The 26106-nt window shown below is 44.3% G+C and overlaps 1 protein-coding gene across 2 annotated transcripts in view; it reads right to left on the bottom strand.

The window, feature by feature from the left end:
- Window positions 1-26106, bottom strand: part of IGHMBP2 (immunoglobulin mu DNA binding protein 2) — a 35784-nt gene that overhangs the window by 8902 nt on the left and 776 nt on the right. Inside the window, exons 2-10 of one of the 2 annotated variants that reach the window (XM_042882692.1) lie at window positions 25759-25928; window positions 22839-23031; window positions 22382-22479; window positions 16615-16778; window positions 16013-16213; window positions 15472-15564; window positions 12365-12512; window positions 9612-9786; window positions 945-1127 (exon numbers count right to left, since the gene is read on the bottom strand). In XM_042882692.1, coding sequence (XP_042738626.1) covers window positions 945-1127; window positions 9612-9786; window positions 12365-12512; window positions 15472-15564; window positions 16013-16213; window positions 16615-16778; window positions 22382-22479; window positions 22839-23031; window positions 25759-25928 — 1425 coding nt within the window. The remainder of the gene's footprint in view (window positions 1-944; window positions 1128-9611; window positions 9787-12364; window positions 12513-15471; window positions 15565-16012; window positions 16214-16614; window positions 16779-22381; window positions 22480-22838; window positions 23032-25758; window positions 25929-26106) is intronic. The other variant, XM_042882693.1, reaches the window with a different exon arrangement.

Genomic DNA, 26106 nt, shown 5'->3' with positions numbered 1-26106 from the left:
CATTTGGCCAGAGTTCCTATCTCATAGTGTTGTTTGTGCTGTTTACAAGTAAGATCACCAGGAAATGAGCACGAGATGGCCTCTCCAGCTCTCTCTGTCCACTTCCCCGGTGAAATGGAGAGATTCTAGGAGAATTTCAATTTTTCTACTTCCTACATATTTGCATTTAAAAAAGCATTGCTAAAAATACAAAAGCACCATGCAGACAGGCACTGTGATATTTTGTGCTTCTCTGAGGCCAACAGAGAGAATTAATGTTTTCCCATCCACCTCCCAGAACTATGCCGACTACAATTTTAAAAAGCACCAATTATTGACAGTCACAGCTTGTGTTAGCAAACAATTGCCTGTCCCAGGATGCAAGTGAAAAGAAATATGAGTCACTTCCTCTAAATTACCAAAGAATGGGTAAACTGCTGCAGACAGAATGGATCTGATGCTTTCAGTCTTGCTGCAGGCGCTGGCTTGACAATAAAATCAACCAAGCCAGAATTGGAATCTTGCTTTCTAGTCTCCTCTGTTGCCACCTTTGGGATCAAAGATGGGGGACACAGTGGTCCATATAATAATCATTAGGATGTGTGAAAACGCACTAAATCTGGTGTCTGGCCCTGCTCTCAATGAAAGCTTGAGATGGAGAAGAACTGCTTGGGGTAGGCACACTGCACGTCAGATCTTCGTATGTTCTCACCAGGTGCAAAAGGATTTCATTTACTGATGTATCATACCAATGGAGCAAATGGAAGAGAACTCTGCATGGCTTCTTGTTACAAAGGATGAGGACAACTACCACCTAGGTAATGATCCCTTGATGAAATAAAGGACAAACAGAAATGCTATGGCAGGAAGGGATGTAAAACTCCACCACGGTGACAAAGCCAACATGCACTGGGATGAAGAAGACACCTCTGCTCAGATGCATCACCGAGGAGGAAGGCACTTACTTGAGCAGATGCTGGGCTACGGATGGGTGAGCAGTGAGCCGGCCACCATACATCTCTGAGGAAGCCCACTGCATGATGGCTTCATGCATCCGGTACTGCACTGTCAGCATCTTCACAACCTTCTCCCCGTACCTCTCGATGACACGCTCCATCAAGCTGAGTGAAAGGCCCTTGGCAGCAGCCCTGTGTGGAAAAAGCAAGTTGGAACTAGAGCCTAGATGTCTGCATGAATTTGGACTATAGGATCAATACGCATCTTCTTGCTACAGCCATGACAGTGCTGTAGCTGGAACTGGATGTGGTGCTAATCAATGCTAATGGTGTTAGTGCTGTCAGAGCATCTTGGATATACATCCCAGAGCTTTCTGAGCATGGCAGTGGCCACGCTGTGATGGTGCTACCTCCCTGCTCTTCCCACTGTGTTTGACTTGGGTACCAGAGGGTTCAGGAGAGGGAGCAGGACAAGGCTGCAGCATCCCCAGCATAGTGTCACAGTAGGGTGAACATGCTCAGGAGTAGACCCATGATCAGATCAGCTTGCATGTATCAGGATGGAGAGATGCCCCCATGGGGAAATGCCTACTCGTACTGCCAACATAACATAAGAGAGACAAACAGCAGCAGCCAGCCCCACCTGGAGTGGTTGCTCCTCCCATGCTGCTCTATGCACTTCAAATAAGGAGTGAGGATGCCCAAGTTCTCAATCTGGGGGGAACAGCTCCAGAATGTGATACTCTTAACCCTTAAGCTCAGTTTGCCAGCATCCTCAGTCACACTTCTCATACCAGCTCTATGTATGGCATCAGTGTAATGCTGCACTCGCACTGCTTCCAGCATCAGAATCACCTAATGCATTATTACTAGAGCCTGACCCTACAAGCATCTTAAAACATTTGGTGTCAACACAGCCAGATCTCGATGATGTTTTACTGAGACACTCAACGTGCAAGTGTTCTCATTAATCCTTGGCTGCTCACCCTAGACTAATGCACTTCAGAGTTTATTGCTTTATTGCCCATTAAGAAAACCAACCCTGTCATGTATGGCAGAGGTCCTGTGCTTCTAGTGGTGACACAAATTAATAAAGCTCCTAATGAAATAAAACTTTCAGGAGTCTAATTGCTTTCTGTTTGCCATACAGAAAGGGTTTGTTGGAAGCGTTACTGTCTGAGGAAGGAGGACAAAAGTTGTTGCGTTTTGAGCATGTCTGAGCAGAGAGTTTTCTCACCCTGTGTGCACAGAGAACTTGTGGTTGGTGGCAAGGGGTTCTGCTTGCTACAGTGAACAGGCATCGTGGTGACAAAGTGATGGTAGAGAACAGCTTGGGAGAAGCACTTGTGTTGAGGCTAAGGGGCACAGCATGCATCAATTACTGCTGCAAGGAACCACAACATTAATACATAGCACTACGGTGAGCTGGACTGCCCAGCCCTGTCCTGTTAACAGCAGGGTACTTGGTAAACAGAACAAGGGACTGCAAATTCATTAAAGCTGCAGAAGGAAAAACTGAGGGGAGATCTTTCCGCAAAGTCAAGACTCATTAGCTCTCCTCCTTGCTAAACTGCAGAATATAGCACAGCAAAAAACGGATTGGAAGCAGTGATCCTGCAGCTGCAGGACTCTGGAGACAGCGCTGTTTTCCAAAGGCTGTTTGAACGTAATGAGCACTGAACAACAAAGACAACCACGGAAGCGGGGAGAAGGGCTGGCGAGGTGCAGTAAAGCTATTACAGGATGTGACTCTGTTGCAGGACAGGAACCCAGCTGTGCCATGTATGCTGCTGCTGAACGTGACCCTCTGCTGAGCTCGTTCACTAAGCCCTTGCAGCTGTGGTGCTCCTGGGTTGTATTACAGAGATCCTTGTTGCTCCCAGCTTAGAGTACAAGAGAAAACCAACACTGACAATGCTGGTGAAACAGCACTTGACAGAGGTATGCTGGGTTTTCAGGAGGGGAAGGGGACTAGGTGGGGCAATGCTCCTTTAGGTGCTGTTTGCTGCAAGTGTGATCTCTGCTGCCAAGAGAAAAGCACTTGTAGTTCCTTCCATGTGCCATCTCGGTGCTCATGAAAAAGCTTATCACACACTGAGCCACCTATAGGCAATGTGGTTTTCTGGGCCAAGAAAGCACCATGAGGTCTGAATTGCCCCAGCTACCCATGCCCTCTGCCCAGGAGCCCACTTAAGCTCAGCCCTTTGCTTCCTACCTGTGCTACATCTTATCTCTGTCTCCTAGATGGACCCTGTAAGTTACTTCAATCCTATCTTTAGTTCTGTCTCCTGGGTATATACTGGGTCTGGTCTCTAGTTTACGTCCTGATGAAGACTGAACTTGGTTTATCCCTCGCTGGGGCTGTAAATGAGCCTCATTCCCAGCTCCCGGTCTGCCTGCCGTGCTCAGGCTGTGGATAATGCTGCTGCCAGACCCCAGCTGTGTAAGTCACATCAGGCAACTGAAGCAGAACGCAAAGGATAGCAAAATAAGCTGCTGGCAAAGGCTCAGAGGGATGCAGCCTTCCCAAACAAAATTAACTTGTTAACTTCCCTTTGCTTTTGTCCTTTACTCCCTTGCTCACTTGCAAGTCTACAGCTGACTTTTCAGCAGAACTACAGGAAGTACTTGGTGTTTTTTAACAATAAATATTCTGAAGTGTTTCTGCTAGAGATAGACAATAAAGCATGGAGGAAGCATTAAGTCTCCCTGCAAGCCTTGGAAATAGTACTCTTCTATATACTAACCATGCTGTTTCCACCACAGGGTTCTATGTGAGGTTATATGTTGAATTATAACGAGGATATTAATTGCTCCCAAATATTTCACCTGTTAAAACATTTCCTATTATTCACACCTCAATTAATTTATACATGATTGATCCCTATACCAACTACATCATACACGACAGGTTTCAAGTGCTGGTTGTTTTAGAGATACCGCAGTGGGACGGAAAGGTTAGACAGACAAAACCACACTCCTGATGCTCAGAACGTATCTGCTGGAAAATCTTTAAAGTAAAGTTGTGAATGCTAAGATGACCTAAACAAGCCCACAGCAGCCAGTATTTTCAGTTAGCCTGGTTCTGCCTTGCTTTAATTGCAAGAAGAGGCTGCACTTCGCTTGAACTACCTTCCTGTGGATAGCAGATCCCAATGAAGGAGGATGAGGCCCTGTTCCTGCCCAATGCTCTTCACACGTAAGGCTTCCTCCTCCAGCTCCTGATGCACATTAATGGTGATAGCTGTATCCAGGTGGAACACTGTAGTTCAAGGCTTCTCTACTTTGTGCCCTGAGTTCTTCTATCCTAGTAGTCTTAAGAGGTTTCACAAACAGAAGTAAAGTAGTAGTAAGCGAAGCTGTGCAGACCTCCCCCCTTTATGGATATTTTTTCATCTTTGCAACTATGAGGGAGGAGGGTAGCTTCTTGTTTCCAACTAAGGAGGCTTCTACAGAAAAGCACGGATTGACATTTGCTCTTTAGTGACATTTGCTCTTGCAGGAGCAGCATGTGGATTTGGGATGGTGGAAACAGGCTAGCTGCCTGCAAATAAGACAGCAAAAGGCTCCTGTGCTTATCTAAGAAACCAGCAGAGAGCAACAGATCTGATAGGTATCTGAACAAGTAAGTCAAAGCCTCAACATGGAGAAATGCAGAGAACAAAATACAGCTTCTCTAGACAGGGCCCAGCTCCCAGAGCTGTGCGGCAGCCCCTTTGCTTGTGCTCACAGTACGGCACTAATAAAGTACCAAAGCATCTCTGTTTAACAGAGGCTTCCCACTTGCACAGGACTGACTTTGCATACTGTAGTACCAGACAATCCTGCTGTCAGCCCATATTCAACTCAGCCAACTTCAGACCCCTTATCGAGGCCCCGAAAATAGGAGCCCACACACTTCAGGTCTGCTGTCATCAATGGAGGAGAAGAGGAAGGTAGGCGGAAGGATTTCAGTCCTCGGCATGAATCATCCCTGGAAATAGCTTATCTTTTTCCATTAACCAAAGAAGGAGCTGGCAGGTGACTGCATTCCTTAATTAATCTCTGGCAGTACCTCACATGAAGGTAGAATGGACACACCTTTGCACTGCATCTCACAGCCTACAGGGAACACAGCTGGGAAAAGCACAGAGGGATGCTTTATTTGTGTCATGGAGGGGACTGTGCTGCAAAGAGGAAAGCTGTGGCATGCACCTTGATCAATAAAGCAAATGCTTTTAATCCAGCAGCAATTAAACACAAGGCCAGAGTTCAGATGTATGAAGGAAAGACCTAATATTTCTAAAGGCGTTTATCTGCAAAATAATCGGATTTCTCAAAATAAATCATTCTAATTAATCAAGATTTGTTAGCTTTTGCATTTCATTAGGAGGACTATTGTGGCAGATTCTGTCAGTTGCCCCAGCTGGACCTCGCTGCACATCCTCCCCATCACAAATCAGCTGGGGACTTTCAGTAGACAACAACAGAGCTTGAAAGAAAAGCCGTTTTCTTTGAGCATTATATAGTTTTGCTTTCCATCAGCTTGACATATGCTATGCAGGTTTCTTCCACAGGGCAGATACTCTGGCACCAGACTACTGAAACCCTCTGCAGATTCAAGCACTTTGCCCAAGAGTTATCAGTTCTGCAGAGAACAGGTAACATTAAGATCACCTGTGACCTCAATCATAGAATCAAAGAATTACTCAGGTTGGAAAAAACCTTGAAGATCATCAAGTTCAACCACAACCTAACAGAATCACAGAATCACAGAATCACCCGGGTTGGAAGGGACCCCAAGGATCATGTAGTTCCAACCCCCCTGCCTAGCAGGGCCACCAAACATACACATTCAGATCAGGTTGCCCAGGACCCCGTCCAACCTGGCCTTAAACACGTCCAAGGACGGGGCATCCACAACCTCCCTGGGCAGCCCGTTCCAGGGACTAACCACTCTCCTTGTAAAGAACTTCCCCCTAACATCCAACCTAACCATGCTACCCTAACTCTTAACAGCCCTCCGCTAAATCATGTCCCCACATCCAAACGGTTTTTAAACACATCCAGGGATGATGACTCAACCACCTTCCTGGGGAGCCTATTCCAGTGCTTAACAACCCTTTCTGTAAAGAACTATTCCCCGATATCCAACCTAAACTCACCCAGGTGCAAGTTAAGGCCATTTCCCCTCATCCCGTCACCGGTGAGAAGAGACCAACCCCGCTCTCACTGTGAGCACCTTTCAGATATTGGAAGAGTCTGCCCTCAGCCTCCTCTTCCCCAGACTGAACAGCCCTAGTTCCTTCAGTCTCTCCTCACAGGGCATACTCTCCAAGCCCTTCCTAAGTCTTGTTGCCGATGGCAGCTTTCCACTGTAAAGTCGAATTAACAGAAAATTGATGGAGAGACCAGGAGGACATCCAGGAGATCTGCAGCAGATGGGTCCTACCAAACAAGAGTCCTTAGTTGTCAGCTCCATGATGCAGCATCAGTAAAGGCTCCTGGCAACGACCAGCACAACAGAGGGCAAAAGAAAGCAGCTGGCGGGCGGTGTAATGTTTTCTGTGCTCATCTGAAAAAAAAATCTGCTTCATTTCAAAGAGCAGCCAAAACTGACATCAGCTTGAGTATTGAAGCCACTCACCCATAGTAATAGGATTGGTGTTTCTACTGCATTTTGCCCTTACTCTGACAGTCTTGGGAAAGTAAGTCCCTGCCTTGGGAGCACAGTGAGTGTTCGGTGTTTTCATCCACTACAAGCTTTTGACCTTGTAAATAAAGCATGGCTGTGGCAATTGCTCTGGGCCCACAATATGAACAAGTGAATGTATCACTTAGAAAACCAAAGTAAAACAAAGCCCTTGAATCTGAAGGACAAGAAGGCAAATTTATTTTTGTTGGCATGCAGAAACTTACTCCAGAAAGTACCTGGCATGTTATTCAAGGAGCCTTGTTGACTGAGCATTTGATTCCAAATTAAATCAGACTCCAACCTAAAGTAAGTAAGCATGGATCTACAGGAGCTAAGCTTGCTCTAGCCTCCACCTAGTCCCTGACTGTCTCTTTTCAGCCCAAAGTCAGTAACACCTCAGCCACCCAACTCCCCAGTACTGGTCAACCATCTGAAGGTAAGAATTTTTTATTTTCAACTTACAAATGGGGAAAACCTAGGCACAGAGACACAGCCTGCAGACTTGCAGTAAATGAGCAGCAAGACAAGAAGGGCAGGGGTTCCAGACAGGCATTTCTGTGCAGTTCACCAACCCAGACAGTGAAGGAGTGTGCTTATCACTTGCCAACATCTGCAAAACAAAATCTTTCATGCATCAGACAATAGCAAGAATCAGACCTTGTCTTCATGATGATGCAGCACCTTGAGATTATTTGTAGTACCTCTCAGGTACCTGCTGGGAGCTGCTGCCTCCCTTGAATGTTTCATTTCCCTGGCTCAAAATTCAAGTGAGGTTATAGATATGTATCTGGCTAATTGTTTTTTTGGAAGCAGGAGAAAGTTCATAAAGTCAGCCCTATTTCTCAGCCCTATTTCTCTGCTTGTGCACAATGCCAGTTCAGTCATTCCAGACCAAGAGCTAAATAAACACGTATACAATGACATTTTAAACCACTGGAAAGCTCCCAAGCACTATATGGAGCATCCCCTCAAAGCACAGGCAATTTACACTAGCCACAACTAATTGTTTGTACACAAACTAATTGTTCTTAATGTTATACATATTACAAAGTTTTCTAATTACTACTGTGTATCTGATAATGTGGTGCAGCATCTCAGTGGTCCAACTCCCACATTAATATGTTAAATGAACAATTGCAGAACCACAGAGGCAGAATTTAATAAAGAGGAGACTTGGATTAATATGAGCCGAGCCTGATTTCCTTTCATAAAGCTTGCGGTCAGCAAGCAGGAGGTAAACCAAGGCCACCGTTCTTGCCAGGTGGGAGAAAACCTCAATGAGAAAAACAAAATATTTTTCTTAAAAACCAATATTTTAGAAGTCTGTATGTAAATACTGGTCAGTGAGACCAGGAATTTCTTCTCTGTTTTATTTGTCTTCAGTTTGCTTCCCATTTTACTAACTCCAATGGCTGCTATGCACTGTTTTAAACTGTCTTTTTCAACAACTTTTCCAGCCACTCTGAAAATTTCAGTGTAAAACACAGAAAACCAAGTGCTGGTAAAAAAACAGAATGAAGAAAATGTCTCTGCTGATGACACATCTCTCAGGAGTAACATCTGATAAAATACACACAATTTTGCGTAATCCAGTATTAGAGCATAACACAAGCACACTTTCTCACTAAAGGAAAAAACAAATGAGCAACTCAAGCTCAACACACTGAATTCTCTGGAGCTGAGGACATTTCAGATGACTGATGTAAGGATGCAGACAAGCATGCTGAAAGCAACCATCAATCCCCCAGCTACCAGCAAGGACAGCATGCCCTCATCTCACACTGTTCATCTCACCTGTCTCCTGTATAAAGCCCACAGTGGGAAGGCCTCTACATCATCACAATGCTTTTGAGCACTTTTCTGTGACACTGAAAATGTTGCCAGGGTCACAGATCTTCCTAAAACATGGTTTGGCATGACAGGACAAGGGGGAACTGTTTTAAACTAAAGGAGAGGAGATTTAGATTAGACGTCAGGGGGAAGTTCTTTACTGAGGGAGTAGTGAGGTGCTGGAACAGGCTGCCCAAAGAGGTTGTGGATGCCCCAACCCTGAATGTGCTTAAGGCCAGGTTGAATGGGGCCCTGAGCAATCTGATCCATTACTTGATCCAGTGATTGGCAGCTTGTGGTGGGGAGGTTGGACTCTGATGATCCTTGAGGTCTCTTCCAACCCGAGCTATTCTATCATTCTACCTGAGCTTTCTGCCTTGCTGCACTTATGCACTCATACTCTCTGTCTGCCCCATTTTTTGTGCAGAGGATCCTCTTCACTGTGGACACACAAGACCTAATTACGTGTGGAATGTGGGCGACCAGCAATCTCAGAGAAGGCAGGGAATCTAGCTGCTGGATCATGTCCTCGATGCATTTTAAAGTACCTATCCAAAATGGGTATGGGTAAGTTTCAAAGGCTGACATCTCCCTGGGACTGCGTAAGCTAGTTTTCCCACTATGAACACCTGGAACTGGTACAAAGCTGCCTTCAGTTTCTGGGGTTTGCTTTAGCACCTCTATCAAGGCAACCCATCCAAGCTCATTCCTACAAAATTGGAGCTGATGCGCAGAGTTTGGCAGGCCACATGTCTGCTCCTACATGCATGAGAACCTCCTAGGCAAGGAGCTCACAGCAGCTCCTGAGCAGGGCCGAAGGCTGTCAGATTTCTCTTCTATCTGCAAACTGAAAACCCTTACAGGTCCTTGAGCAGTTGCTCAGCAGGCAGTTATCAGCACAAGAGGTAAACAGCCATACTGACTACACGTGCTTTCCCATGACGTGAGTAGGTCAGCAGTGGGTAACATGACTGTCACATGCTGGTGCAATAAGAAAGCCTGCTCAGATGGAGGCACATTAAACTTTAAGCAGTGGCTATCAGTAAAACAGCTCTCATGTAATCCCGGCTGTGTGACTAAACCCAGTCCATGGAGGACAGTGCTAAATAATCATGTTAATGAAATGTCTTGAAACTTGAGGCGTGAACCTGTGACCACAGACTGTTCCTTACTTGTGGGAGATGATGGTAGGGGGAAGCTGCTTGTGGTCCCCAGCCAGGATGCACTTCGGAGCTTTCAGCAGAGGTATCCAGCAGCTGGCTTCCAGGGCTTGGGCACACTCATCTATCACCACCAGATCAAAGTAATTCTCAGGCAGCAGCTTCAGTGGGCCATCAGAAGAAGCACCTAATTGAAGGAGAAAGCGCACAGCTTAGCAGGAACGCACATGAGCAAGCAACACATTTTTAAAACAATTCATAACGCTTTAATTGTGGCTAAGGGAGACAGATAGAATAATGTTTCTCTGCAGATATGTAAAAATTCAGCTCTGTAGTCCATGACAAATAAATATACATTACATGTATAGGTCAGAATTGTTTTTTGCTGATAACAGTTGGTAATCCTTATGGGTCCCTTCCAACTCGGGATATCCTGATTCTTTTATTGTTTGCCCTTTTCTACCCTGGCATCTGGGGCCAAAAGCTTCCGAACATCTCTGAAACAAGTGAAACACAGACAATTAATAGAACAATATGCTCAAATACTTCACCAGAACAGAAACAGAGCAAAAACACTACTGAACACCCACTTTCCTTCTGCCCTCAAATGCAAACAAAACTTATCAGGAACAAAAACTGCAAGGATGACAGACTTGAGATTGGGTGATCTACTGAGGGATGCCCGAGGGGAAATGAGCAGTGGAGACCCACGCTCCCCAGCCATGCTGAACTCTCATGCTCCACTGTCCCTCCTTAAGGGAGGGAGAAAGACTACCATCTGACATCTGAGACAAAAGCTGTTTATTTTTTACAACAATAGTCTATTTGTAACACCGACCAAACAACTCTTACACAGATCCTGCTGTAATCCTGACATGAAATGATATTGATCCGTGCACTGATCAGAGGCTGTGAATTTCACAGGCATCAACAAGGCATTCACAAAAAATAAAGAAACAAAAAAGGGGCTGCAAAAGAAAATGATGCAGAAGCCAGGTGCCAGACATAGAGATTTTAGTCACAGCACTCACAGAGATGTCTTTTTCCAAAGCTCTCACGCTACTGCACTGTAGTTCTGAAACCAGCACTGATTAGGAATGATTTTGCTTTGACACTGCAAACCCTGCTGCCTCTACAGCTTTATGTCAGTTCAGATGCCAGAGTTTGTCAACTGAGATGCTGCTTTCCTTACAAATAATTTCCAGCCTATATGAGTCCACTGTGGCTCATGTAACAAGAGGCAAACAGTTTGCACTTGACTTTTTTTTTTCTTGCCATGCTACAAGTGGAAGGAAAAGAAAGAACCAGAAAGATTCTCTCTGCCTAAGCAAGCCTGTCCTACTGTGGCATACAGCTCTGCAGACAGTTTTCTTCCCCTCTAGCACTGCAGCTCGGCTTATCGAACTTCCATTAACTAAAGGTCGCTACTGTCCCTCTCTGTTGCCATGATTAAATTCTCCCTCTGCTGAACCTAGCAACAGAGCAATGTGGTGTGCATCAATAATTCCCATCAAACTAGACAGTTTTTGACAAACAGAGAAAAAACACAAAGTCCAACTCCTTTGTTTTTCTACCACCTTTTGTTGAAACAGAATTACACAGACCTCCAGACTTGCTAGCAAGCCCCAGGAGAAAAGCACATCTGATCACTGCAATGGCTAGCACAAAATACCAGTTTTATTAAAAAACAAACAAACAAACAAACAAACAAACAAACAAAAACCAAAAACTCCCTATATTTATTTCAGGCAAAACTGCCCAGGGATACGGTAAAGTCACTGTCCCTGGAGGTAATAAAGAAACATTCAGACACTGAACTAAGGGATGTGGGTTACTGGGGAAATACTGGTGGCAGGTGGATGGTTGGACTGGATCATGGAGGTCTTTTCCAACCTTGGTGATTCTATGATTCTAAGTGAGAGAGAATACCCAGAAAATAATTCACTAGAATGATTTTTTTTTAACCTTCATGTTAGCAAACTGTGAATGCCCCATGAGGTTCTTTTTTATGACCTCAAATTACTGATGTTTCTTTTCAGTGAATAATCTCTGAGCAACCAAATCTGAGGATTAAAAGTGGGCTCCGGAGTATTGTACATCTGATCCAGAAAAGCACTTCAGGATGTGTTAAATTTAAGCACTTTTGTTTCCCTTCAATTGCAAGGGTATTTATTACTTGCCTATGTGTAGTTGTGCCTACATGTGCTGCCTGACCAATACCTGGAACAGTTCCCAAAATCCCATGTGCTTTATTCCACTTGGGTGATTTACACAACTAACAAAACACACACAGGCTGAGATCAGGCTATGGAAACATGTTGTTGTATTCAATCAGCCATGGAAATTATCCAAGCAGGAAAGCTTGTGACTTATTAAATCAAGTAGCTTGTGACTTACAAAATAAGTAGCAGACTATACACTTCCAAAAGCACTTGTTTATGCACTGGAAGCTCAGCTCCAACTCAGAACTAAGATGGGCCAGCCTAGTTCCCAGCAAAGGCTCTTCAAAGACCTATATTCTAAATTCATGAGGTCTTCTTCACCTTCATTTCAGAGTGGAACAGAAGAAACACATGCTAGGACGTAAGCAGGGAGGATCTCGCTGCACTCCTGCACACAGGATTTTGACAGCATGCAGCAAACTTGACTGACTCACAGGAGCAAGAACTCTAAGGCTCCCTTCTGGCAGGATGCAGCACTGCATAGTTGACATGAGACTTGACAACGGGAGGTAAAATATTGCCAAGAAAAAGAGGATTGTGCACCTGTATTTGTAGCAAGGACTATACTGGCATGGGTAAGGGCTGCAGTCATGGCAGTTTCTTCTCGTTCCTTCAGCTCCTTTCTCAGTGCCTTAATCTTGCTGAGAAAATGGCCTCGCTCCCCTTTGTCTTGAGCCTTTTGGGATTTTGCCTGTAAAAAAAAAAATCAAGATAGAGCAAAGAGGGATATGTTCAGCTTATCTGATAACCAAAGTAGACAGATTCAGCATGGCTCCTCTATGCCCACCATGACCCACTGGCTTACCAAAAGCAGCTCCACAAAGCCCCTGGTTTCTCTTCCCTCTCCCTACCAGCAAGCCCCTTCTTGCAATCAGCACTGCTTGAAATGCAGTTAAGTATGACTATAGCAATACAACCCCAGGCTCAAAGCATGAAGCAGCAGAACAAGAATACCACTAACACACCCTCCAGGAGCATCCGGAGTAGCATCATCACTCTTGGTCTAGACAGTGATGTCTCAGACATAGATAGCCCATACTTCAACTCTTCTGGCTGCACATTTTGAATTAGAAACGTAAACGACTGTTAAAGAGTAACTCCTTGTCTTTAAACCCTCTGTTCCAGCCCTGCTCTGCTCTGTGCTTTTTCAGTGTCCAGCAGGGATAGAAGGTCAGACGTTTTGGTCAATACAACAAAGTTCACACAGGAGCAGAAGTACTTTAGCACCAAGAGGAGAGTAAAATATAACAGTGAGGGTTTTGTGCCCTTGTTGGGTGAGGAACATCACAAACACACTCTGTCTTGGTCTGCTCCTAGCTCAGGGGAAGCAAAGACTCTTGGGCTCCAAGTGACCTTGAAGCAGGAGGGGCCCCAACATGACTGACCCCCAGACTACCACAGCAGCAGCTCTGCATTTTTGAAGAGGCATCTCTGAGTTGCTGTAAATGATTCACAGCAACACGCAGACAGGCTCATGGGGATTTTTTTTTAGCAACACAGATTAAATATATCTAAACCATCAAATCATCACCATGGATTGCTAGCACTACCCCAGTTACAAATCAGCAGCTATGAAACAAGGGACAAGCTATTGGTCACTGCAAGTCACCGTGAGAAAGCTGCCCAAACACTCAAGTGGGAATTTGGACTATTTTCTTCGAGGGAAGGCTGATGACATGAGTAACCTAACAAGGGTACACACACAGGCTCTCACACGCAGCTGAACCAATGAGACCTGATGGTTCTAGAACATCTTCTGTATGAACGGATTCTCTGGTCCCCAACACGGCTCAGCTCATATCACAGCATTCCCTCTAGCAAAGACATTTCTTTGTGCCTCTTGTCTACTCAGCCATCCTGCTTTGGTTATGCTTCTATGTATTTAATATCTGTGAGGTCTTGACATGTAAAGGGGAGTCAAGAGGGTGGACAGATTTATAAGTTACAGGGGAGAGATCATACAAGCATCTTTCCCTTAGCTTGGCTCAAAAGAAGAGGGTGGGTGCCAATCCAGATATTCATTGAGCTGAAGGAACAAAATAGATCAGTGTCAGCTTCCTCTCTGCTTGGAACACAGGAAGATTATAGAGCAAAATTGCTGGTGCCAGTACTGCCAAGTTTTGCATCTGTTCTGCAAAAAACATCTAGTTAGAAAATTAGCAATAGCAACTGGCTTGTGTCATTAAGATCCAAACATCTGGCTGAATCCAGCCCACTGCAGAACTTTCAGTCAACCCCAAGGACAACACTTGGCTCACTGAGCCCACTCACTCCTTGTTAGGGCATCACAGGTGCCAGCAGGCTCCAATCTGCATTATTTGGGCCCCCACCCTTCATGATTTGGTCTAGGAGCTGCATCTAAGGTCACACCTTGCTTCCAAAGCTGAGCTATAGGGTTTTGCATACTTGGCTTGATTTAGGCTGGCTTTCTTCTGGAGTTGGTTGTAGGTCTAACTAACTGGTGGCCTGAACTGCCAGATGATCTTGCTTAATGCCACTAAAAATATCTGCCTTTTTTGCTCAAGTAACATGGGATTACACCCTTGTTGGTACACACAGTATTCAGAAGTTGATGTCCTGGAGTACTTCCAGCCTACACTGAAAGAAAAAAATGATGGACAGAAAACATGTATAAAGAGCATGGATTTTCAGGTATGCTACTAGTCTCCCTAAGGCTGAATGTAAGGAAGAAGAAGAAAAGGAGAGTCAAAATGGGGAGTGAGCAAAGGAAGAAAAGATTAAATGAGCAACTAGGGGAAACTGAAAGGACACTAAGACACTAAAGACACTAAGGATTAGGGAGACGATCCAGGGCCTCAGAGGTGAATTGTCTGTCCCCTAGAGAGGGAAAGGGAAGTCAGTAGGTCAGGTGCCTCTTTTCTGTGGAAAAACCTGGTTGTGGTAGGGCAAAGCACCATCATACAGGCTGGACTGCAGTAGTACGTTGTTAGCTCTTGCTTTTTTGCCTGTTATTTTAGAGTTCATCAAGTGAATCAACAATTATGAAGTTTTTAAAAAAAGAAATAAATCCTGCTTATAGCTGTGACTACAACAGGGTCTCCATCCCAGGAGATAAGTGTATTCTCATCACAAACTTGCCTCCCAGCTATGAGTACGACCTCATCCAGCTATTGCATGCCCTCTCTTACCCTTACATGAAATGTGCAAGAACAATTTGTCAAGTGACTTCTCTGAGTGCTCAAACAATAAATATGCTTGAAGACAGCAAGAGAAATGCTGGATGATGCACAGACACATTTGGGAAAATTGAAGTCGCTGCCACAGCAGTGGCTGCAGATTAATGTTCATGGAGCTGAAAGCCATGTTCAACCTCCATCACTTAAAAAAAAATAATACATGCATGGTGCACTACTGAAGGGCAGAACAATATGCTTGGGCAAGTATGGCACAGCACATGTAGGGGTATGAAGATGCTTTTCTGTGTGTCCCACTGAGACAAAAAACCTTGCCTAAGTTGGAAGCATCTGAAGAATGGCTTTTGGACAATGCTACAACCAGCAAAATTCTAATTAGCATCAAAGCCTATTATCCCAAATAGAAAAGCTACTCCGTAAATTAAGTTATAAAAAAATAAATTAGGTTGAGAAAGAAGAAATTAAGGATGCATTTTTATAGTGTACTCTACTTACTACTTGAGGTGGCTGAGAGTGGGAGGGAGTGTCAGGACAGCTAGATATCTCATCAGGAAGTGAATTAATGATGCAGACGCTTCCCTTCCTCTTCTGGAGAAGAGAACCGTGTGAACAATTCCAGGCAGATAATCTGGAGAGCAGGACACTGCAGCATCTCCCCATGGTGCAACAGTAATGATTATGATTTTGCCACTTCAATGAGGAATTCTGCTAGGAGGAGCTTTGCCCTCTTCTGGCTCTACAGCAGAAAAAGATGAGTGCTGCTGGACAGTGAACAAGCAGGCTCAGGCACACTCCAGAAGAGAGGCTGTCTCTGTGAGATGCTTCTTCAGGCTGGAAGTGTCCCCTGATTCTGATGGCTTTGCTTGTGCCTTAATGCCTTTTCTCCAAGGCCAAGTTCTCTTCTAAGGGTAATCAAGAAGTGGCAGAGTGACTCCTCACTTACAAAGTAGCTTGCCTGGCTAACAGATGGAGTACTCTTAATATAGAGAGATGGCATTCAGGTTACCCATGTGGGGTGTGTTGTGGGGACACTTACAAAGGCCTGGTCAATGTCCTTCCTGACATCTGCCACTATCTGGGCACTGTCACTGCAAGCCAAGACTGCATCCAAGGAATGCTGCTGGATGGGCTCCAGCAGGCGAGCAGGGTGCCCGAGCCGCAGGATGCGGGCTTTGTAGCCAGCCAGTTTTTCCACCAGGTTATCCACTGCAACATTGGAAGGGGCACAGCACAGGACCTGTGAGGGGGGAAAAAAAACACCAAAGTGCTTGTTACTGCCGTAAGTGAAGCACTGGAGCAACAATGCCTGAGCAACAGGAAGGCACTCAGCGGAGAGGAGGAGATGAGAGCACGCAACTAAGCAGGAAAAAAATCACTGGCATCTCCACAGCCTCCAGACACCAAAGGCAATTCACAAATTTTCATCTTGGCTTGAAGCACCAGTGCAGGGTCTCTTATAATTAGAAGCTTCAAAGCTCAGGTTTGCTCTTTGCACCTCATTTCAGCTGGTAGGAAAAACTTCCCAGCCAGCATAACACAGCTGCTACTGGATTTCTTCTAGCTGCCATGAACCCCAATGAGTTTGCAAAATAAATCAGAATGGTTGCTATCACTGCACTCCTGCTGCTGATTACTCACTTTCAGGCCTTGCTGTACAGCTTGCAAGATGATCTCTGCTATTGTTGTGGTCTTCCCTGTGCCAGGTGGTCCGTGGATGATGGCAAGCTCCTTTTGTGCTAGGGAGAAGGAAACAGCCTCCCTCTGCGATGCATCCAGTGAGTCATTGTAGAGCTTTAAAGGCACTGGGGAAACAGCAGGAGATTCACTTGGACCTCAGCCCTAACTTACTGAGAAGCACAAATCCATAGCCCAAATGTTGGTGATAACTTTCCCGGGGAGCAAGCTACACTGTACATACCACCTTCCAGAAGAACACAAACTGGTAAAAGTAAGGATTGTTCTGCTTCTTGATCAAGCTGTCCATGCTGCATCAGTCTCTCCCCCACCCTGTTTCTCCTGCTCAGCGATGTTTCAAAAGGAGCAAGCATTTGGTTGTGAACACAGCTAGTCTCAACTAACTTTTGGCAGTGTTTTAGGAAGCATTTTCTTGCCATAATACAAATCCTTTAGGGCAGGGAGGGGATATTTTGAAGGTGAGCCAGTGTATTTAGCGAGCGTTCAGTGAAGAGAGAGAAGAAAGTGAAGAAAGTGGCTGATCTTGCAAATGAATTGTTTCTCTTCCAGTTAACAAACTCAATGAGTTGCTGTGAAAAAGCAGTGAAACAAACTACAGCATCTGTGAACAAACAAACAAACAAAAAAGCCCACAGCTGTCCTATACTGTTTAACAGTGACAGAAAAGGAAGGCAGGAAATAGATGCAAGCAAGCAGTATAAATATTGAAAACTTAAGTTAATTTGGATTTCATGATTAGAAAGGAAAAAAGGGAAATGAATATGCAAATTGCATTACAAGAGAATTGGTTTCACTGCAAAAGGTGGAATTCTCATGAGCCACTTTTTACCTCCAAGATTTATATAATTTAAATCCATTATTTATTCTCATCTGACTTAATCCTGCTGCTAATCTGCTTGTTCATTATGAAAGTTAATTACAGCAGAAATATGACTCATTACACTGAGGTTTACCGAAAATAATGTTCCCATGAAAGCTTATATAAGACAAATTTCTGGGCATCATTCCCTGCAGGGCATCATCTGCTTTATCTCTACCTCTGCATTAAGGGCTTGATCAAAAGCTTAAAAGTTTCCTCTGGCTTTAGATATGTTAACTTATGTGCAACTCCTACACAACCTTTGGCACTGAGTTTTGAATCAGCACATCCAAATGAGGTGTTTAGGTTAAACAAGCATAGCTATGCTAAGGATGCTGGTGGGGAAATAATGGTAATGTTTTCCGCTCTTGCTTTATGTTATTTTTGAGTTAGCCTGCCAGTGACTAAGAGAAGAACAGCATGCATCCAGGGGGCAAGGAAAAAAAGAATAGCTTAAAAACTACAAGGCATTTCCCATAGTGAGGAACAGCTGGGATGTAGGAGTCATTGATACTTCCTTGCTCAAAGAATGAGGTCAGAAAGAGGCTTCTCCACACACAAGCACACCCTCTTCCCTCTTAATCACAGCTGCTAGGAGCTGCTGGAAGGGCAGTTCCTCTCTTCCCAGCTGGGCACATTGTAAGCCGTGGAGGAGGAGGGTGGCAAAGCTTGTGGGATGCTGCGGCTCCTCTAAACTCTCTTCCATCCATCAGCAGGCTTTAAGCAGGCTTCTCTGAAGAAATGCAGTTAATCCACTCCAACAGGATGGCCCAAGTGCTCTTTACAAGCAACCAATTCAGGATTTGCACAGGTAGTCCCAAGAGACAGCTTTAAACCAGCTGCAGCCCTGTGGCACCAAGTCTGCATTGATGCCTCCTGCTTTGCCCAGGGCTGCCAATCTCCTCCCTACAGTCTGTAGAGCAGAAGTCTGACAATGAAATCTGCATTCTTGGTAAGGGTGAATCTAAATGGGGTTCAAGTAGTCCAGCTCCAGACTCAGAACTCTGTGTAGGAGCTTTATGCTTGGAGGGGGGAGGGGAAAACATCTTGGCCATCATGTTTGGTCTTCCAGCAACATCTCCTTAGACAGGTAACTTTCCATGCCCTCCTTGTTAAGTATTTAGCAGTCGAGTTGTCCAGACTGCTTAGTTTGCCCTGCAGATTTCAGGGCCCATTTCATGGCTCCCATGATGACAGGAAGCATCGTACAACAGAGGGACAAAAAACACTGAAGACTTTTGCAAGTGATATAGCATGAGCTCAATATATGTTTTCCTACAAATCTGTTTGCTTTCACAGATCTCTGCCTGCTGAGTTGGATTTTTCTGGGGGCACCTCTGCATGGGCCTAGGCTTGCAACAGGGAATTCTCTGTATGAGAGGGATATTGTGCATCCAGCCTGGCTGACTCTGTGGTGCGCAGCAAGCAGAGCAATGCTGGCCTCTGCTGGCTAGCAAAGCCTTTCTATACATTCACAACAACATATACATATATGGTATGAGACAGCAGCTGTAAGCAGGGAAGGCTTTCTTGCAGTCTGTCAGTGTGAAAGTCCTGAGCCACAGATGCAGGTTAAATGGAGGAGAGCTAAGCAAAGTGTTTCTTACACGCATCTGTATTTTGCTTTCTACCAAGCCTGATAAGCATAAACCCTACTCAGTTCAGAATTTGCCTTCTGAAAAGCCTGCTGGGATTTTTCTGAAGATAGCAAGGTAAGGCTTGGCTTAGCAAGGATTTTTCTGAAGATAGCAAGGTAAGGCTTAGAAATACTTTGTGATGGGGACCAGTCCCACTCGTATCTGCAGATCTCGTTTACTCATTGGTTATATATTCATACGCTCCTTTTGATACTCCAGGTTATTCTTCCTACAGCCTATCTAGTGTTTTTTTTTTCTTATGCCAAGAATACTTATTCTGAGTTGCATTTTTAAGTGTTTTGCAAGGGCTTGGGATCCACCACACAACGCCCATCTATGATCTATAGATGCCCATTATGTCCAATTCCAGCAACCTCCAGCAAGGAGGAGAGATGAACAGCACAGAATAAGGGCACAACTCAGCAAGTACAGCAAATAGCAAGCAGGATTTTCCAGATCCTGTAGGAAACAGCTGCGTGCAAATTAGCACCGCAGCAGTAACTCTGGAAGTCATCAGGAGCTGGGGGGAAAAAAGGGCACAGAATTTGTTTTTGTTATTATTACCCTCCTGTGCATACTGGTGTTCTTTTAGCAAGCCAACATCATGCATTGGTCAGATGCCAGCAGCTACTAACTACTTTAAAACCACATTTAAATTGGTTTTATCAGACTCCTTGTCCATCTAATCAGCCAGTGACTGGATTTTGGCACCCTCTTGGGATGACACAGACTCCAGTATAGATCCTCCAGGCACAGCATTTGGCAGCACATTCTCCCATGATGTGCCAGGCAGCTGTGATCCACTCATGAGGAAATCACAGCACAAGAGCATAAAAAAAAAACAAAAACCAAGCAGCTAGAAGCTGTTTACCAGATAGGCCAGAAAATTCTGCCAGGCTAGCATAACTGTATTTGGGTATCCCCTAAAGAGATATCCCCTGCATAAACAACCATTGGGGAAAACAAACAAACAAACAAACATTTAAGAAGTTAGACTTAAGATGCTGCTGCTCCCTGTATCACTTGCTGGAGCCTAATTTGCCCCTGGGAGAAAACTCCTCAATTATCTGAGCATGGAGATGAGTGCTTACACTTTCCATTGACCCCTTTAATTCTCAATTTCCTTGTCATTTGGTTTGCATGCTGTCACAGAAGATAGTCACAAAAGCTGCCTTTCCAGCCTAGATGAGGCAGGAACTCTACTCTGGGCCTTTCTCTTTTTCTACACAAATGTCAGTGTTAGCTTTTTCTTTGGATGGTCTGCCTTTTGCAAACAAGCCACACATTGCAAGTTCCTACACTATTTGCTGAAACACAGATCTATTTCCCCAGGTGTTCAATATACCTGAGAACCTGCATGTGCTGTCTCACAGGCATAAGACACAGAATTTATCCAGCCAGACTGACCTTCTCTTCAACTCGGTGGAGGATGATAATTGAAGGGACCTTACAGGATCTATTTATACTTGAAGTTATTATTATTTAATTACTGGCTAGTATAACATCTTTCTCATTAGTGAGAAAGGAGCTATAAAGTGAAAAGGTAAATGGAAGGCCTTTCCACCCTGCCAGAGCATTTTGCTCTTCTCAGGTGATGTGCTGCCTTCTCATATTGCATCTCCTTCCTAATGCAGCTGAATGTTTCTATAAATCCATATTCTTGGCACTGGGGAGATGTAAAATTCATCTTTGCACTTCAGTTGGCACATCTGAGCAATTCACTGTTTTTCTTCATTACAGAGGCAGCTCTGCCACCAGAGGAAAAAGGTGGAGTTAAAGCTGCTATGAAAGTTAGTACATTAATATTTAATTCTTCTATTTAATGTTAAAAACCTGAGTACACCAAAGTCCCAGTATAGTCAAAAGGCTAAAAGGTTTGACTCAGACTAAGCTCAGTGTCAGATCTAGGGAGGTATGACTCACATTAGCATTAATTCTTCAGCCCTGATGTATCCTATCAGAAACCTAGCCTGAAGGTAATGGAAGTAAGTATGTGAAAGAGGTGTAAAGTTGTGGACAACTAAATGCAGTAATCAAGGTAACTGGGAAAACTGTAACAGCCTGCACAGAGGGGATGAAACCAAACACAGCCCTGGCCAACAAGGAGACCAGTGATGGATGACATAACTCATGATACACTTCGGAGCAGTAAGCCCTGTGCCTCAGGAGAGACCTGTGCTCTCTGCCCAGCTTACATACAGAATGTCTGCCTGATCCTGTAAGGCAAATTGGTTTACCTTCTGCCTTCCTTCTCTGCTGTGTGCAGCCCTGGTGATGTTTCCCTTCTGTCAAGGGACAATATTCATTAACACTTGCCAAGCCCTCATATTCTGCTGATTTGCTTTCCCCATGGTTTCCTTGAAAGTTTAGCCATGTAACTGCATCTTTCATCTTTTAAAAACTCAAATCACGTAAGATCAGAGTAAAAGGGGATTCTACTCCTACGCAATTTTTTTGGGCAGCTGTTGGTAAAGCCAAGTTGTGAGGTTTTAAATATTTGACAATGAAACCAAAGCAGCCTGAGTATTTCCACCTTGACTGAATATAGTCACAAGGTTGTAAAAAACAAACGAACAAACAAACAAACAAACAAACAAAAAAAAAAACAAAAAAAAACAAGCATTCCCATGCTGTTTCAAATTGCAGTAGTTCCACATTCACTTAATTCCCATGTAGGCTGAGTTATTGGATTTTCTGTACAGAAGCAGTGCAGGCAGCTTCTGATCTCTGAAGTTTATGGATGGGATTGGAGCAGGAAGCAAATAAGAAGTGCCTCATAACATAAATTCAATTTCAGACTCTTGAATGTGTGCAAACAAATTCTCCCATCACAAATTCAGCTTTTGTTAATGCCAGAATTCAGCTTTACTTGGTACTCTTTGAGGAAAGTGAACATTAGCTAGCTGAAGAGTCTGGGTAATTCTGTATCTCTGGTAGACCAGGGATGACAAGTGTCTTTACAGCAGGTTAGCGTGTCCAGTGACCCATTAACAATGAGAAATAGGTATTTAATGTTGCTAGCTGCAACGCTATTTATTACTTGCATTCAACTTCAGGCTTCACTGACTGCTCTAGAGACTGAACATTTCTACCTCTTTCCTCTCAGTAATTTCCCATGATGTTTGCTTAAAACCTGTATGAGTAGCAACATCTGCTTTTACTGACAGATCTAAAAGAGCTCTCCTGTTTTACAAAGTCTTAGAAACATCCTTACTTGTTTCACTGGATGGGCTTGGATCCAAAGAAAAGAAGAGGACATCAATCAGATCAGAGGCTGGACCACCGTGGTACTGCTTTAGTGCATTTAGAGCTCTGCCACAGAAAAAAACAGGTTATAAGCATTGTGTGTATTCCTTCAAAAGATTCCCTGCACAAGTCAGAGGCCAGAGCAGTGTATCCTGGTGACAGAAGTTTTTGGGCACAACAGGCTGATTGTATCTAACTGCTGCATCCCTGACTCCTCACATCCCCTGAACCTGCCACACATTTCCCCTTTCTACTGTTGCTCTGGTTTGACACAGTTGGATCTTACGATTTTTCAGCACATCAGTTCAGCCAAGTGCCGAGATCAGCCTCAGAAGGGTTTTCCTAGAATAAGCCTGGCAATTTTCAATTGGCCTCTGTGCTCCTGAGTGGTGACCCTAGGTGAGCTGCCACCTCACAGCCCTTACTTTTTTATCCTGTTGTAGGTGATATCGTTGGCTAATTTCAGCAGGCGGTATGAGCTCTCATGATCCACACTCAGCATGCCATCTCGAGATTCCTCAAAGGCAATGGTCACTGCTCTGGAGGTGACACGTGTTACAATGCCAGTGGAGAGCAGATCGCCTTGGCCGACTGAATTGTAAAGGCCCACAATGTCACCTGCAAAGACAAATTAGAAGAGAGCATGAAGTGTGGCAAATGTTTTGAGAAGAAGCTCTCTTGAGGAGACTAGCACAGTCCTATGAAGACAGTAGGCCCATATGCACCAAACACAGGACTAACCCCATGTTTCCTGCCAAGGTGAGAAGCCCATAAAGGAGAATACAATAGGATAATAGAATGGCTTGTGTTGGGAGAGACTTTAAGGATCCAGCAGAGAGGGTTATCAATCATTGGATCAAGTATTCAATCAGGTTGCCAAGGGACCCATCCAACCTGGCCTTAAACAGTTCCAGAGATGGAGTATCCAAAACCTTTCTGGGCAACCTGCTCCAGCACCTCACCACTCTCAGTGAAAAACTTTCCCCTGACATCTAATCTAAATCTCCATTCCTTTAATTTAAAACCATTCCCCTTTATCCTATCAATATCTACTTTTGTAAAAAGTTGATTCCCTCATTTTTATAAACTTCCCTTAAATATTGGAAGGCCACAGTGAAGTCTTCCTGCAGCCACCTTTATTCCAGGCTGAACAAGCTTTGTTCCTGCAGCCTATCTGCATGAGAGAGGTGCTCCATACCTTTGATTACCTCCATGGCCCTCCTCTGGACCCTCTCCAACAGCTCCACATCTTTCCTGGGTTGGTGGCCCCAGATCTGGACGCAGTACTCCAGATGGGGCTTCACAAGAGCTGAGTGGAGGGGGACAATCACTTCCCTCTCCTTGCTTGCCATTCCTATTTTAATGTAGCCCAGGATATACTTGGCCTTCTGGCTGCAAGCACACACTGCTGGCTCATGTTAAGCTTTCCATCAATCAGTACCACAAACTCCTTCTCAGCAGGGCTATTCTCAAGGAATTTTTCCCCCAGTTTGTACACGTATTTGGGATTACCCTGACCCAGGTGCAAAACCTTGCACTTTACTTTGTTGAACCTCATCAGGTTCACAAGCGCCCACCTTTTGATAAAGGTGGAGGGACCTTGATAAACCTTTCGAGTTTATCCAGGTCCCTCTGGATGGTCCCTTCCTTCTGCTGTATAAACTGCACCACTCAGTTTGGTGTCATCAGAAAACATGCTGAGGGTGCACTCAATCCCATCATCTATATCACTGATAAATCCTTCTCTTTCCTGACAAAGCATGCAGCAAGAAGCAGTGAAAAGACAGTAACCAGCTACCTTCAGACCCCATACAGCTTGGGGTAGAGACCACCAGTGCTCTCCACTATGCTGCTCAGAAATGTAACATTTTTTCACACAAACCCTGGAAGGCCTGACTTCTCTAAGGTCTAAGACAAAACTTTTAACACTTATTTTATCTTTCAGTCATAGCCAAGGGGCCTGCATGACAACATGTGCCTCCCAGAGGACTATTTTATGCCAGTCAGTAGAAGTAAAAAAGAAAGAGATTCTCAAAGGGCTCACAATAGCCATTCTGCTCTTCATACATATATATGAGATAGGATCAGTCAGATTATGCAGTTCAGTGGTGAAATGGAGATTTTGAACAAGGTGTCTAGCAAGTGGACGATTTAAATGGGTCTCAGGCTTACTGAGGACTAAATTTCAGATTAGCAAACTAATGGAAGTTCTTAATTATTGTTCATCAGCTCCTGCATTAAAATGTTTGTCTCTTAGGAATAGTTTACTGCTATAGCAATGTTATTTCTCTGTGAAAAGCACTGACGGATGCTGCTTCTTAGACCTCAAGGCTGAGACCCAAGTCTGCAAGGAGTTCTTTTAATTTCACAGGTCAGCAGCTTGGAGACTTGGCTGGTAAAGACAACATCAACAAACTGAATGGCAACCCACTTTGAAACAGTACCACAGATCAGAAACAGACCAGTTTCCCACGATGTATCTGCTTAGCAAGCTAATTGATTCATCAAACAGAAGAAAGCAAATTATTAAATGAAACCAGCAAACCATCCGGTGTTGCCAGCCCTTCTCTTAAGGACCAGCTTTGGAGAATGCAAAGCAATACCCTTGTTGCCTAAGGAAAAGGGAAAAAGGGTCTCTGCAAGAAAAAGAAGTTATTTCCATTGTCACTTGGAACTATTTCACAGTCAAACCCAAGTTCTTCCAAGGGGTAAGCAGCTGGCTATAGCTGGCAGACTGGTTCCTCACCTACCTCAGATACCGGCAACCATTCAGCTCTGACATTCCCAGTTGTAATTTCAAGGAATTGATGGCAGAGGATAAGGGACAATTAGGAAGAGTGCTGGCTGATGTGTTGGTGAGCCTTTTTCTAGTGTCTTTATTTCCAGGTATTAATACACGTGGTGTATACTTCACATCTTCTTGATAAAAAATAACAGTACAAGGAAGGGAGGAAATCAGCAGCTCAGGAAGGAAAAGAAAGCCCATTTTCCATTTTGAAAATGAACTGCAAGGTAAGCTCCTTACCTACTCCAAGCATGAACACAGTGGCTCGTACAAAGCATGCTAAGAAATCTTTAATGGTGGGATACCATGGCTTTGTTTTTAAGGATTCTGAACCAGGAAAGCTTGCTTGTTACAACAGGCAGTATTTCCTGCTGCAACATCCATGCTAACAATAAGCTGAAAGAGAAAGACAACCTATTTCTCTACATTCACCCTCTAGCCACATTTTCTCACTTCCTCTTTTCCTCAATCACTCAGTCTTTACAAGCGTTGCATTAGAAATACTTTTGGCAGAGCATATCAGTCATCGTCTGCTTTGCACAAATGGGACTATCACTTACCAGGCCCAAAACTGTTATAGGGCAGCTCGGCGTCTGAATCATATTTTCTAGGCTGAAATGTCACAAGCAGGCGCCCGTAGAGGCCGGTTCTCTGGTTGGCAGCTTGAAGTTTTAGTAAGCAGACACCTCTGCGCTGCAGTTCCTTTAAGGAGATGTTTTCCTGCCATGCTCTGAAAGCACAAATAGATATGAAAACCATTTGTTAGATTGAAATAAACCAAACACTTCAGAAGACAAAACAGAAAAAGACAAACCAGGGAGGAGACAGAAAAGATGGATGATGGCAAAAGAGATGCTAGCTTGTTGAAGTATTGATTTACATATCTTTTTGTTGTGATGTAATTGGAT

This window comes from Lagopus leucura, unplaced genomic scaffold (genome assembly GCF_019238085.1).
Source record: "Lagopus leucura isolate 7727_CA_CO unplaced genomic scaffold, USGS_WTPT01 Super-Scaffold_100035, whole genome shotgun sequence".
In the NCBI taxonomy this organism is placed as follows: Eukaryota; Metazoa; Chordata; class Aves; order Galliformes; family Phasianidae; genus Lagopus; species Lagopus leucura.
This window is presented reverse-complemented; position numbering and strand designations above follow the sequence as displayed.